This window comes from Scomber japonicus, chromosome 2, assembly GCF_027409825.1.
Source record: "Scomber japonicus isolate fScoJap1 chromosome 2, fScoJap1.pri, whole genome shotgun sequence".
Classification (NCBI taxonomy): Eukaryota; Metazoa; Chordata; class Actinopteri; order Scombriformes; family Scombridae; genus Scomber; species Scomber japonicus.
Genome location: NC_070579.1, coordinates 15,361,008 through 15,375,047, shown reverse-complemented (window position 1 = coordinate 15,375,047; position 14,040 = coordinate 15,361,008). Strand labels below are relative to the sequence as shown.

The following is a 14,040-nucleotide window of genomic DNA, read 5'->3' as shown; positions in this document are numbered from 1 at the left end:
GAAAAACAAAGAAAATGAAAAAGCAAGAGATCAAAAAGCAAAAAAAAAAAAAAAATAAGAAATTGCAAATGAGGAAAAGAGAGAAAGTGAGTCATTGAAAGTGGAAGAAAGAAAAGGGAGAGAAAGAAGCTGATTATTTGTAATTAATTAGGCGTTATTGTTCTAAATTAGCCTGCTACACAGGTGCTCATTAATCTTCTGTAGTGGGAAACCGTGATTGGTAATCCATAGCTGTTTCTGAGTGCACAGCCTGTTCTAAATGCGCCAGTCGTCCGTCTCTTTCTCTCTTCCTCCCTCTCTCCCCGTGATCACACAGCAAGACCTTCTACCCCATTAGTTTGAGCTTAATTTGACATTTAGCATTTTTAGCAATTAAAAGGCTACATTCAGAGTGCACTCCAATGGAAATTATGCGGGAGAGCAGTGTAGTGCATAACGTCATAGATACAGGATGCAGTCTGTACATTAAGATGATGTATGTTGGCCTTAAATGGGGCTCTGAAACAGATCCAGTTACCATTAGACAGAGGTAGTATATGTCTCTGTGGTTTTTAAAAGAACGTTTAGCCTTCCTACAATATATAGAAACTGCCTTGGGTGGCTAGGACATCAGCGCTGATCTAATCTAATTTAATCCTACTCCATGACTTGGCCTGGCCACAGTGGGGTATGGAAAAATGTTATGGTAATGTACAAAAACATGGTGGGCTTCTCTAACGTGACAGGTAACATGGTATTAACTGGGCAGAGCATTGCCAGCTCATATAAAAGATTTGAAACGTCTGGGATGGGGACTTCATAAACAAAAATATATACAATCCAATACATCAATATGGTTAGTTAGTATTTTTCATTTCTAATTACATTTTTGACCAAAGATATCACGTATAATTCAACAACTAGAAAAAATCAAATCAAATCTCAATTTTCCTGTAGTCCAACAATATCAACTGCATCAAACAGCTATCACATTTCCAAATCAAAGCAAACAGAACCTACAACTTTGTCCCCACGTCTGTGTAGTATAACAGATCCAGAATAAGCAGAGGCTCCACACCACAAACTGGAAGTGGAGGGTTGGGGTGGCAAAGGGCTGATCTTGGGAGACCCCCACAGTAGGAGCCTGGGAGTCCCCATTTAGATCGATAGATAGAGAGCAACCACAAAACAAAGGGGAAATGGGGAGGGCAGCATGGCTCTAATCCGATTAGCTAAATGAAATTCCTCCTCCAAAATCAATGTCATCTGCTACTGCAGTGCTAGCTGTGTGGTTTTGCTCTTGTTCACAATATCTTCCTTTCTCACTCCTTGTTAAAATACTTTTTCTTCCCATCTGATTTAGTGATATGAATACATTCCTTATCTGTAATGTCTATCACATATTATAGTAAAATAAGCATGTTCAAAAATCCCTTTCCAGGACTCTTGTGGGCTAAATAAGACATTATTTGATTATCATACATTTCACTTTGAGATTTTACTAATTACCTGAGAATTACAAGATCACAGATCAAAGGCTTGGATACTAATACTTGTGACTAGTTTGCTACTGAGTAGCATTGACAACGTTTGACTCAAGGCTATTATGTAGCATTGGCTTTTCCATGTTCTGACTTCTCCTTTCTTTGTCCACTTGTCAATGCGCTGATCTGAAACCCTTTGCCAAGAACAGCAGCTTGAGTTTTGTGTATGTAATGACTCAATAAACCCCAACCGCACCAGCTTCAGGTCCAAACAATTTAACTCCATCATTAACTACAAAAAGTCTGGTTCAATACAATTGAAGTCAATTATTCCAAAAATGCTCAACTTTTAAACTTACTTACATAACCAGCAGCTCATAAAGTGTATTCTGTTTTGTCAAAGATCTGTTGGCTCATTTCTGCTCATATTTATCTTTGTGGTAAAATGTCTGACAGGTATAATGAAGTTAGCTGACAGTGGGAGTCTGAAGGACAGAGGGACCTTCACGCCTTGATCTCTCTCTTTGGGAGATCTCCTTGTTCTCAAACTGATTTGTGTGCAGAGATGGACGAGGGGCACCTTGGGTGGGTGTGTGGGCCGTGAGTGGGAGGGCTGTTGTGTCAGCGTGCCCACCTGCAAGAACATCTGTCTTTTCAGAGAGACACATATGCAGATACACTTACAGTACTTCCTAATGACTGACATAAGCACACACACACACACACACACACACACGGAGCAACCCAGTACACATGGACTTTTTAAATTCTCACAAAACATTAGAGCCTCTTGTTTGTCTATTATTTGCCAGTATAACAATAAAAAAAATAAAAAGTAAACTATATTGTGCCTTACATAATGGGAAAATTGTAAAAATCTGAATTGATTAAATATCAAAAACAATAATACATTCATGGGCATTGTAGTTCAAAGATGTGTCTCTATTAGCAGTGGGTGAAATTACACATTTAGCATAGGCTATTTCATCTTACAGGCCAAGATGACAATTTTACAATTTTTTGACACAAGGCAAACCAAATCATAAAGTCTATGTAACAGAGAAGTGTTCAAATATGTATTTGTGAATGCATATATGCACTTATCAAGAGGCTCCCAGTGGGCTGGTTGTATTTATGAGGCCTTGTTTCTCTGATTGTTCTTGTACGGTTCCGATGAATATTCAATGGGCTCTGAGAGAAGGGCTTCCTGCAGCCCAAGAGAAAAGGAGGGTAAAAAGAAAATGTGCCTGGTAACTCACGTTCACACAAACAGAGACACACACATACACATGATTGTACACACACGGGCACACAATCATGCACACATACACAGCCCTGCAGCAGTGGGAGGAGAGAGCAACAGTGACAAACAGCTTTGGTGCTACAAAGGTGGCAGGAAATCTATCAAACGGGACAATAAAATTGCAATTGAGTTTCTTTAGCTTTTTTATAGCAGATGCATGTATCTTGGTGGCTAGCACCGGCTGCAACTATCGCATTCACAGGCGGGGTCCCTGCACTATGTATGTGTGTGTGTCAGTGTGTATAACGCACATCTTACGTGCTTGGGTTTATTCACACACAGTTTGTGTGCAAATTTTTGTTGTTACACCTGTGCATTGTTATCAAGGAGAAACAGCATTAATCTTGTGCAATTATAGGAAAAAGACAATTACAGCCTGTCGTGTACAAAGAAGAAAAAACTATTTATGCACAACACTGAGCTGGACACTTTGCTACATTGCAAAGTGAAACCTCACCACACTGCAGCTACATGTACAGACAAATGTTTCACATAAAAATAAGTCCTAAATCAATAAGATATTATCATTATTAATTAACAAAATCTCAGGTTATTATAATTACGCTACCATGTTTTGACACTGCCAAATGGAAATATCAAAATTGCACTTTTTATATTACTGAGCAGATGCATTTTAAACTTAAGATAATAAAATTGGACTTTCAATATTTTAACAATACCATTTACATAAACAAAATTAAATAGAAAACATAACAAGTAAAAATTATGTTTTCATAGTCACAGTTTCACCGTCACTGTAATAGTAAATATTTAGCAAGTTTTTCTTGTTATGTAGTCATTTTTTATGACTGTCTTACATCAAATACCTTGACTGCCAATGTGGAAAATCTCCTTCAGCCTCTGCAAGTACATGTTTTATTTTCTGTGCAGGTTAGTTCTACTGTGTTCAGAGATGTGGGGAGTTCAGAGCATCTAGCATTCAAAACACACAGTCCTGCTAACTGCCACCTTCATGTTGATCATCTCCCAGGCAGTCTGTCTGTGCCCCCTACTGGACGCCAGCACTCACAGCAACCACGCAATAGTGAAGCGTCTCATATCACAAGCACTTCTTTAACTCAACCTTCAATCTGCCAGGCTTAAAAACCCCCCAGACCACAATCTGACACCAACCTCAATTACTTCACTGCTTTGGAACAGAGTAGCGTAATATGATATCAACACTGAATTTCTAAAGCAATATTTTGAATTCAGCTTTTGGAAATAAGAAGTGCCATAAGTTTATTTTTATCCGTGCAACGTGAAAGAAAGAGACTCTATATATAAATAAAGAGTGGAAGGGCTGTTGGACTCATTCTCATTGGTTTACAGTTCAACTCAGTTTTAAATGATCATCACTGTATGGTTTCAATAGCTTAATCTGATGGGCACTGAGAGGCAAAGTCTGACCCAAAAGACCCAAAAAGGGTCAGACAGTAATGGTCTCTAATTTCTTACATGATGTATTGCAGTATGTCAGAATCAAGCTAAACATATGGGTGAAAGAGCTGATGGCTTCGACTGAATACTGCTGTCCGTTTGGCTGGAAACAAACTGAAGAAGAGGATAGGTTCAAAGACTCGATTACAGTCATGAGGTGTGTGTGTGTGTGTGTGTGTGTGTGTGTGTGTGTGTGTGTGTGCGCGCGCTTGTGTTTACAGAGAGAGATAAAGAGTGTGTGAGCTGAAACAAAGAGAAACAGAAATGAAACACGCAAAAAAATGTAAAAATGAAACAGATGAGGAGATAGAGGAAGATCCACAGAGAAAGATAAACAAAGCTATGTCTAACATCTGTGTGTGTGTGTGTGTGTGTGTGTGTGTGTGTGTGAGGCGTGCATGGTTATAATGAGCGCTCTGACCTTGGAGTGGGTGATGGACAGGGTGTCCACCCAGACGCGCCAGCCACCCCACTCATATTTGATGGCGTGGTAGAGCAAGATGCGGAAGATGGCGTACACCATCTCTGTGATTTTCTGCTCCTCGCTGTTTCGCGGGTTGATGTAGCACAGAGAGAGCATCCACTCCTGCCATACCGAGCACTGCAGCAGGCTCCTGAAACAAAACAAAAAAAAACGTGCACAGCTACAGTATGAGAAGGTGGTGCAGGGCAGATGTAAACACAACACAGAGTAGTGTGTGATGTAGTTTTCAATCCTGTGAAACGGTTTAATTCTTACCTGCGGTTCTCTCTGCTGTTATTGAACAGTTTGATCATGTCTGACAGAAAAACCCTGCGCACCTCCATGCTCTCGGGGGATGGGGGAGAGTGCTTCAGCAGAGCAGCTATTACCTTCAGAATCTCTAGAATCATTAAACAGAATGGATATATTTTTGCTGAAGGCTGACATAAAAATATTCATAGAGTTACAAAAATAACAGTGCATGTGAAGGATACCTCTCATTGTCTGTGTTGTCCATTTTGTAAGATAATACATTACAGCAAGCTGTTTTTTCAAAGGTTATAAAAAAAAAAAGTTTGGATTTGGAAACATCCAGCATTCTGCTAGGATATAAAACTTGCTTTTTGGGCACAGAAAGGGAAACTGCACAAATCAACAGCTAAATCATACATTGGTCTCAACATGTGCAAATCATTGTGTCACAAACTATCTGAATTCCCAGCCGTACACACCTGAAAATCTGTGCCTGTGGTAAGAAAAACAGAACACGGGAGAATATAAAAGTCTGGGCCATTGATCTTTATCATAGTGTAATGGTTTTGGTATTGTTTCAAATGAGAGAGCCAGAGTCGCAGGCCCTTCTGGAAGGCTTAGCTTCGGTTAAACCAAAGAGACTGACTGTTTAGATTAATTATCTAGGCAATGTCAGTGTCCATTTAGTTTGAGTAGAGAGACGGCAGGGCTTGGATTTCACTTGTCTCTTCAGACCTTGGCGCTAACCGATGCCCCCTTGCCCCGGCAGACGGTTGTGTTGTTTCTACGCCTTAGTCACTCAAATTATGAGTCGCTGAACCTTTACCGCCAGAAAATTACCCCAGCATGTACCGGGAATGAGGATGGAGGGATGGCGTATTCCCTTCTTTTTTCCATTTGCTCTTGTTCCTTTCCCTTGAGTTAATTTGAGGGAAACAGTACTTCCTCGGTTTGTTTGATTGGCTCTGACGTTACTAAAGACTGCAATCAGGGGGCCATTTTGGGAGTTTGTCACAGATTAAATCAAGAGAATGCACAGCAAAGGAGAAACAGACCACCGCTCTATGTTTCATAGAATGTGCTCACATGTACAAACCCATGATATATACCGCCTGTCTAGGATGGTTGGGTAGAAGAGTTTTTAACACAATAAAGGCTTAAGATAATCAATGTGTGACTACAGCAGGGCCTTGTCAGATTAAGGCTGGTTGGAAGTAAACCTTGGTTGTGATTATACCAAGTGCTTGGATTTCAAACTGATTAAAGCTGTTTTGCATGTGTGTATGTGTACAAAGGTGCATGTGCCTGTGCAGAAGCATGAGCATAAAAGTGAGAGGAAAGTTTTCTTTCCTTAGCTGAAATGAATACTTGAGATTTCACCATATGAAAAAATGTTGTGAGCTGACGTGAAATTTGAGGTAACGGCCTGAAATTATATAATGGGAACATTGATCAAAGCCTGGAGTTGCCATTTCAGCTTGTTATGTTGCAGCATATAGAAACTGAGTATTCACTTTCTTGTCGTAATTATTCACTGGTAAAAAAAAATATATATATATACACACACACACTCACGGCATGTGTGCTAGTCTACACAGTAGTAATACATTATATAGTAACCATATACATATGCAAACCATATACATAGTTATTTAGGTCATAAATAATATTGATTACATTGTTATGTTAAATTACATGTCATGATCCTAACAAATATTTAATCCTTAATTATAAAATGCATTCTAGATGATTCAACATGATAGACTACATTGGAAGGTAAAATAAAATATACAAGGGTAACACATTTTATTATTCACTTTTTTACCCCAAAATATTTAAACAAATGGATTAAAAACAATAAATTACTAACTCGCTTAAATATTATTTAATAATTGATTGAATTTATGTAATGCATACATCTGTTTCATAAGCATATAAAAAGCTAATAAACTCAATTAAGTGATGTCATAATTTCATTATATTCATCATTCCTTTATCTGTAAATTAATCCTGACAAAACATGATACGGACTAACAATACAACTAGCAGATGTGTGTATATTTTATCTATCTATCCTCTTGCTAGGTTTACATCAGAGGTTCAGTTGTATGAAAATACCCTCTGGCTGCAAAATTTATGTCGCTCATTTGTTTGACTGTATATAGCAATCGCACGGTTCCATGGGGAATATCCTCTAGTGCAGTATGGAGCAATAGGTATGTAGAGGGTACGCTGCAGGAAATGATTTAGGAGAGTAGTGTGGCGCAGAGGAGGCACTTACGTGGGTTGAGAATCTTCACAGTAGAGTCTGGGTCCGGATGCTGTTTATGGATCACTTGAGTGCAGATCTGTTCTGTAAGAATCTACCGAGGGACAGAGAGGGGATTCAAGTCATAAATATCAACATAGGTCTTAACAATAACAGGGAAACAAACTACACGATAGATACACATAGCTATGTTTATGTTTCACCGTCATGTTGTATATTGCTAAATAATTGTCAAATCAAGTTTCTGCAGGTGGTCAGCCATACAATTTATTGTTTCATATAATTCATTAAATATTTATATTGAGCAGTAAAGGCAAAATTGGAAGAAATAGTACACTAATATGGTGAACATTTTAAACTGCTGTAATTCAAACACATACTGCACATTAAAAATAAATAATGCCATACAGTTGAACATAAATGTTTATGTGTTTCTGTTTTGCAAGCGGAGGTTTTGAACGTGAATGTAGGCTGACTGACCTCAAAGAGCACATTGTACGTTGTCATGGTGAACTGGCTGGAGTGGAGCATCAGGCGTTCAGTGAGCAGCGAGAAGAGGCCGTGACTCAGCATAACCTCCGACTTTCTCCTAATCAGAACATTAGGAGGTCAAAGGTCTATCAGTAAACATTACTTGGCCTAAACCGTTGCTGGATCTGAAAATAATGCAGTGCATTTCTTAAACTGGAACATAACATACAAAACTGGCTTTATATAAGTGCACAGAGATAGCACAAGATATTTTTTATCTCAAAAGTAATACTGAATAATATTCAAACTGTCCTGGAATGTCGTAAATTTTTTTGAAATGACAAGGGCAAAATCTGGAGTTTCTGATGAATCAAAAAATTGCAACGGTTGAAATCTGCAACAATATAAATCTGCTGAGCTCCAGCTGACGTTTGACATGGAGGAAATGAAAAAGAGAATCCCTGCTGACTAAGTAAGAGCAGTCCTTCACAGAAAATTCTTTGTCGCTTTCATCTCTGATCATGGATCATCTTTAGTGTTGTAAATCAGCTAAAAAACAGTGGACTGTTTGGAGAGTGCCTTATAGTCGATCTTGCTTTTGGATCACATGGGTTAAATGGAGTTGCCAACATGGCAAGACTAGAGTTGTTTCCTCTGCTACTATTGCAGCATAAGGTGTGCAACACTGTAATTGGTGGTTACTGATAAAAATTAAGTGGGAACAGTAAAAATACGACCTGAGCATGATCTAATAATAAGTGTGTGTGTGTGTGTGTGTGTGTGTGTGTGTGTGTGTGTGTTTATAAATAATTTACATTTCTACCACATACTGAACTATGTAGACATTTTAAGATCTACAACCTCTATAGTCCAGGAGTATATTCACAAGTATTTTAGGTTTTTCACTGTACTTACTTTGGTGGCAAGTGCCTCAGAAAGTAGCCCAATACTTTGAGTGCCTGCACTCTTATTCCTTCACTTTTCGATGCCAAAAGCTTGTAAATCACACTGTAGAAAAGAGAAAAAATCAATTGTTTTTTTTAACTCAATTAAAAAAAAAATCAATTATTAAAATGCACTTGTTTCGGTGAGTGTTGTTCTCCCCGCTGTTATGTGCTGTGTCTTTTGGTCTGTTTGTATGTTTTGTTGGTGAACTCTTGTATTGCACCATAAAATTAAATTAAAAAAATAAATAAATAAATAAAATGCACAATATTTTACACACTTACAGCATTCCATTAGGGATTTAGCTGTACATAGCATGTACCAAGTTCATGCCAAACACATATCTAATTTAAAAACAAAAATTGATCTGTTGTTAATTTAAACAAAACAATGAGCACATAACATAAAGCAATACAAGACTTAAGTTATCAATATTTAAAATTCTCAACTTTGCTTTTGACCATTCTGACACTGAGTAAAGGCATACAGATAAAACATCTGTATGTATGTATGTATTATGCATATAATATAAAAACATTACCGAATCCCATTGCGCTGGTCAAAGGCCTGGACCATTGACCCAGGATGTTCAGACATCAAAGCCACCAACAACTGCAGCACATCCATGAGATTGTCATCCTGTGGGACAAAGAGAAGACTTGAGGCTATTATGGTAAAACTACATCTAATAAAGCTGAATTATATAGAAGAATAAAGATACAGTATAAGTCCGTTTTTTTATGTCAAAGCAAATATGTGCTGTTTATTTTTATAATCTATAGTAGTGGTGGTAGCAGCAGTAATGGGAGAACAGAGAGAACATTCAGTAGAAAGCTTCTGAACTAAAGTATTACAATATGTGCTCTATAAATTTAAGGGCAGCTAGATTGAATGGTGGTTTTTTGAGCCATGTTGCAATGACCCCTTATTATTTCATGGTTTTATTGTGGAACTGACCAAACTGACTGATTCATTTGTTATGCATCACTCCACTGTAAACAAAACCACTTCTGTCAGGATCTCTAACTGGCAAACTTGGAAAAATAACAAGAAACAGTAATTCTTCCTTTAGCAAGAGGAACTGTTCCTGCTGTGCATATCAGGTGGTGGGAAGACACAACACAGTACAGAAGTGTTATGATGCCACCTAGTGGTGAGGTTTCTTCTGCTCAGTACAGTATGCATTCTTACCTCGTGCATGGTAAGGAGGTAGTTGAGGATACTCTGTAGCTCGTCTTCCTTCACTCCATGATCCTAAAATATATTTGGACGGATTATTTCACCATTATGAAAACCCAAACTTGATTTGTAATGTGGATATGATAAGAAAACCACGAGAGGACATCATTGCTCATTCCACTCTAAGATGAAGAGATGACCACATCATAGCTTTAAACAGCACAAAATTATACATTTAATAAGAAATATGTATATCTGGTTCAATATAAAAGACACAAGGGAAAGGTTCAGACATATTCAAATAAGATCCATATATTAGAAGTATTTAATTGATTTTCAAAAACTAAACAAGTCCTTCCAAGATTAAGGATATGACGCTTTTTTTTTTTTACACTTGCTAGTTCGAATAAAATGTATGCACATACATTACTAAGTGCACAGCAAATTATTTGCCAAAGGGCAGCTGTAACGATAGCTGAAAGTTTTAAACCCCTCGCTGACATTTAAGAAGAATGACAGTTTGGCCAAGAGTTAACTCCACTTGCTGTTGTAAAAAGTGGCAGCTAGTTTGTTCTTACTTATCTTGGTGTCACTGATGATCACTGATATTGGAGAGCATCAGCTACAGTACATGTTAGGCACATTATCACTAAGGAACTACTAGTAAACATAATAATGGCATCCAAATATAATACTTCCTCAGCTGTGTTTGCTAGGGATGTAGGTCGAGGTGGGTCTGTTTCTATGTGTGACGGGGCATAAACTTACCTTCATTATGAGCTGCTTGACAAACAAAAGCAGGAAGGCTCGCAACGAAAGGATTTCCTTCTGGTTTGGCCTTCGACCATCTGAAAATCCAAAAAGCAGACAATAACTGTTGAATGTAGCTAATAAATGAGCTACTGTGCAGGAGATGAAGAAGATAGGGCAAGAAATTGTAAAGTCTGCTTATTTTTTCTTTTAAAAGTAAAGTTCTGCACTTGATTTATCATTTGTAGGATTTCCAGTAAGAACATGTGAGAATGTGTGTTTATTTGTGCACACATGTCTGTGCACATGTTCGTGTCTGCATGTGAAATCTGTCTCTACATGCACGACCTGAATACATATTTGAAAGGAGGGCGAGAAGAGGAATGGGAACACCATTCATATACACAGTTCACTTTTGCATTTTGTGGGCACTCTCACCTAGGCCTTTGGGTATGACTCCGCTGCGGTCCTGGGGGTTGATAACCCAGTAGTAGTATTTCAGTGTATGCATGACCTGCAGCACAGTGCCCACCCTGCGAATGGCGTTATAGATAGTCACTGTGCTGATGAACTCCGTCGCCAGGTAAGTGTACAGTGTCAGTTGCACCTGTAGGAGACAAAACACATTTGAAATCTCACATACTTACACACTTTAGAGTTTGGGTGGAACAATCCAGTTTTACTGTGTCCTTGATTCTTGTTCCTATGAGAAGAACATGGAGGATTCTAAGCCTCTAAGGGTTGCCGGCAACCCATTCTCACTTAAATAGCAGTCACCGAGTTACAGGTGGGGGGATAACCTTGAACTCCAAGCTGAACTGTGAAACACTGAAAATAAAAAGTAGGGCAAGAGCAAAAGGAGGTAATTTTAACTGTGCAGATCTGTGAGTGTGCATAGCTGTATGTAGTAAGCAATACGTGTTTGAGTCTACATGTGAATGTGCATATCTGCATCCTTACAAAGGTAACCAAGTGAGAAAAAATGTGCTGTTGTGCATGTCTGTGTATGTGTGTATTCATACATTTTATTCATGTTACCTTGGGAGGGGCATGAATCCAGATGGCAGGGTTGAACAGAATGTGGTCACACAGCTGCTTGAGCAGCAAGATGCCATTCTGCAAGTTGCTAAGGTATCTGGAAAAGGCCAGCACAATGTCCAGGACAGGCCGCGTCACATGCACCTTGGAAGACTGGAGCACAGACAGGTAGACAAGGAGTGAGAAAGTAGCACAATAGGAGGTGGAAAAAGGGGGAGGGGATGATAGGTCAGTGAAAGGGGTGAATGAGGTGCAAAATGGAAAGAGGAGGGAAAGGACACATGCAGAGAAAGATGAGGAGCTCCTCTTCTGCCTAACAAGCACACAAGCCAGCTGTGACCTCTAAATACAGCTGAGGGAAAACAAAGTCTGTCTCGTATAAAGTGCTGGTGTTGGTGTGTGCCTATGTTAGTGTGTTTGTGGTATTAAGGGAATGAAGATCAACCCTATTACTTTGCTGGGTTTATTATGAGCATAGCTACTGGTAGAGGAGGATAGCTCTCTTGTGGATTTCACTGCCAGATGAGTCAATTTGTGTTTGTCTTACCTTCTCCAAACTGTAGCCGATGACGAGAAAGCCTTTGCAGGCCAGGACCTGCTCTTGCATAGCCACTGAGTTCTTCAAGAGCTCCATCACAAAGGATAGCAAAGTGCAGCTAAGAGGTACACAAACAGTCAAACAGCGACAGAGAGAGAGACAGTGAGTCAGACAGTGACAATAATCTATGTAAGCTGCTGACAAAGTCCTGGCTGTGAAGGGCATATCCTACATGAAATGTGATTGAATGAGGGTGTTGTGTCCCCATTGTGCTGGGAGAACAGATTCTACTTAGCATCACCTTGAGGGCAGCACACGCAGCAACAACGCTGCAGTTACAAGACAGTCTCACAGCTTTCAAGCTCAGCATGACATAAAACATAAAACCTATTTCATGACTGCTTTTTTAACACTTACTGTAGTTATATAGCGATAGCACAAACAATTGTTGACAGATAGTTGATGGACTGATTTGAAAAACCAGCAGTAATAGGCTTAAAAGGTGGGGCCAATTAAAAATGTTTAAATATAGGCTTAATGGGCTCTCTCTATACCAGCCATTTGTAGTGAAAACCTATATCTTAGCTTGATGTAATGTTATTTTATACTAGTAAATATTTCAACTCCCCATTAACTATCAGGGGAAACACTATGTCCAATATCATCTTAAAAATAAGTTAAATAGTGTCTCACACATCTTCAAATTGTTGAATTAATAGTATTCAATTTCTGAAAGGGGCTTACAGTATTTAGCCAATTTAATTTTCTCCAGCATAATAAATATTAATAAAGGCTATAATTCACTAGTTAAAGTTGCACATTGTAAGCAGAACATGATTTTCTGGATGGCAGTCCAGAAAATCATCAGCTGTAAAGTACAGCAGTAGCAGGAGTTTCCATTATGCCTGAGCACAAATATAACACTGGAGCTTAACTGACTGATTATGCTACTTTACAACCATCAAACCAGCAGCCTAAATATTTACACATTATATGTTATACGCTATCTCAGTGGCTTGATACCAAACGAAATCATGATAAAACTGAGTGAAGAATAAACAAAAACTACAAATTGTTCCTTGAACATTTTAAGTGTGTGTTTGTGTGTGCGTGTGTCTTGGTGTTTATGTTTACCAGACAGAGGTGTCCAGCTCGTGGCTGGAGGGCTGGCAATAATCCAGCTGTGCAAAGAGAGGGAAAAGGACCTGCACACCACCAATAGAGTGTATGCCACTCTGGACAGAGTGAGTCACCACCGCTTTCACATCCTGCAGAAACAAACGCACATGAATCCATATGGTTACATTTAACATGTAACACGGCCAATGTACATATATGAGTCACACAGTAATCATCTAATTCAGTCACAATATTTGCTCTTTTAATCATTGTGATGTGCAATAAATTGGTTCTATGTGTTCATTTATTTGAAAGAATACTAAATGATCACAAACGAATAAAACACTGTTCTTTTATTGTACTGCTTCAATCTGCTTTCCGTTCTAACGAGCACAAATCATAATGAAACATCTGAATCTTTGACTGCTAATATTTATCCTAAACTTAAACCATTTTTACCTTTGCTAACACATTTTTTTACAACAGTTTCTATAAAAATTCCAGGTTGTGGATATGCTCATTGTTTGAGAGGGTAAATGATACAATTCAAGAACTCAAACTCAAGTGTAAACCCTTTGATTGTATTTAGTTTTGTTAGTTTAATTGACCAACGACATAAGAATGTTGAAAACACAGGAAATGAGGCAGAAACCGATTAAATTTTCCTTTTAATATTAGGTAGTCTAGTTCACCAGCTGGGGTCTGTGTTGTTATATTTTGCAACACCAGCAGTGGTTTAGCTAAACTTTTTCATCTCCATAGGATTGGAATTTTTGAGCATGGCATGGCAAAGCTGAAAATATAGGTCAC

At 38.5% G+C, this 14,040-nt stretch overlaps 1 protein-coding gene across 1 annotated transcript in view; it reads right to left on the bottom strand.

Moving 5' to 3' along the window:
• The window catches only part of lrba (LPS responsive beige-like anchor protein), a 185,863-nt gene that overhangs the window by 135,822 nt on the left and 36,001 nt on the right, over window positions 1-14,040 (bottom strand). Inside the window, exons 10-21 of the mRNA XM_053331271.1 lie at window positions 13,246-13,379; window positions 12,121-12,229; window positions 11,574-11,726; window positions 10,974-11,142; window positions 10,554-10,633; window positions 9,798-9,860; window positions 9,148-9,245; window positions 8,577-8,669; window positions 7,671-7,779; window positions 7,203-7,284; window positions 4,946-5,069; window positions 4,628-4,820 (exon numbers count right to left, since the gene is read on the bottom strand). Coding sequence (XP_053187246.1) covers window positions 4,628-4,820; window positions 4,946-5,069; window positions 7,203-7,284; window positions 7,671-7,779; window positions 8,577-8,669; window positions 9,148-9,245; window positions 9,798-9,860; window positions 10,554-10,633; window positions 10,974-11,142; window positions 11,574-11,726; window positions 12,121-12,229; window positions 13,246-13,379 — 1,407 coding nt within the window. The remainder of the gene's footprint in view (window positions 1-4,627; window positions 4,821-4,945; window positions 5,070-7,202; window positions 7,285-7,670; window positions 7,780-8,576; window positions 8,670-9,147; window positions 9,246-9,797; window positions 9,861-10,553; window positions 10,634-10,973; window positions 11,143-11,573; window positions 11,727-12,120; window positions 12,230-13,245; window positions 13,380-14,040) is intronic.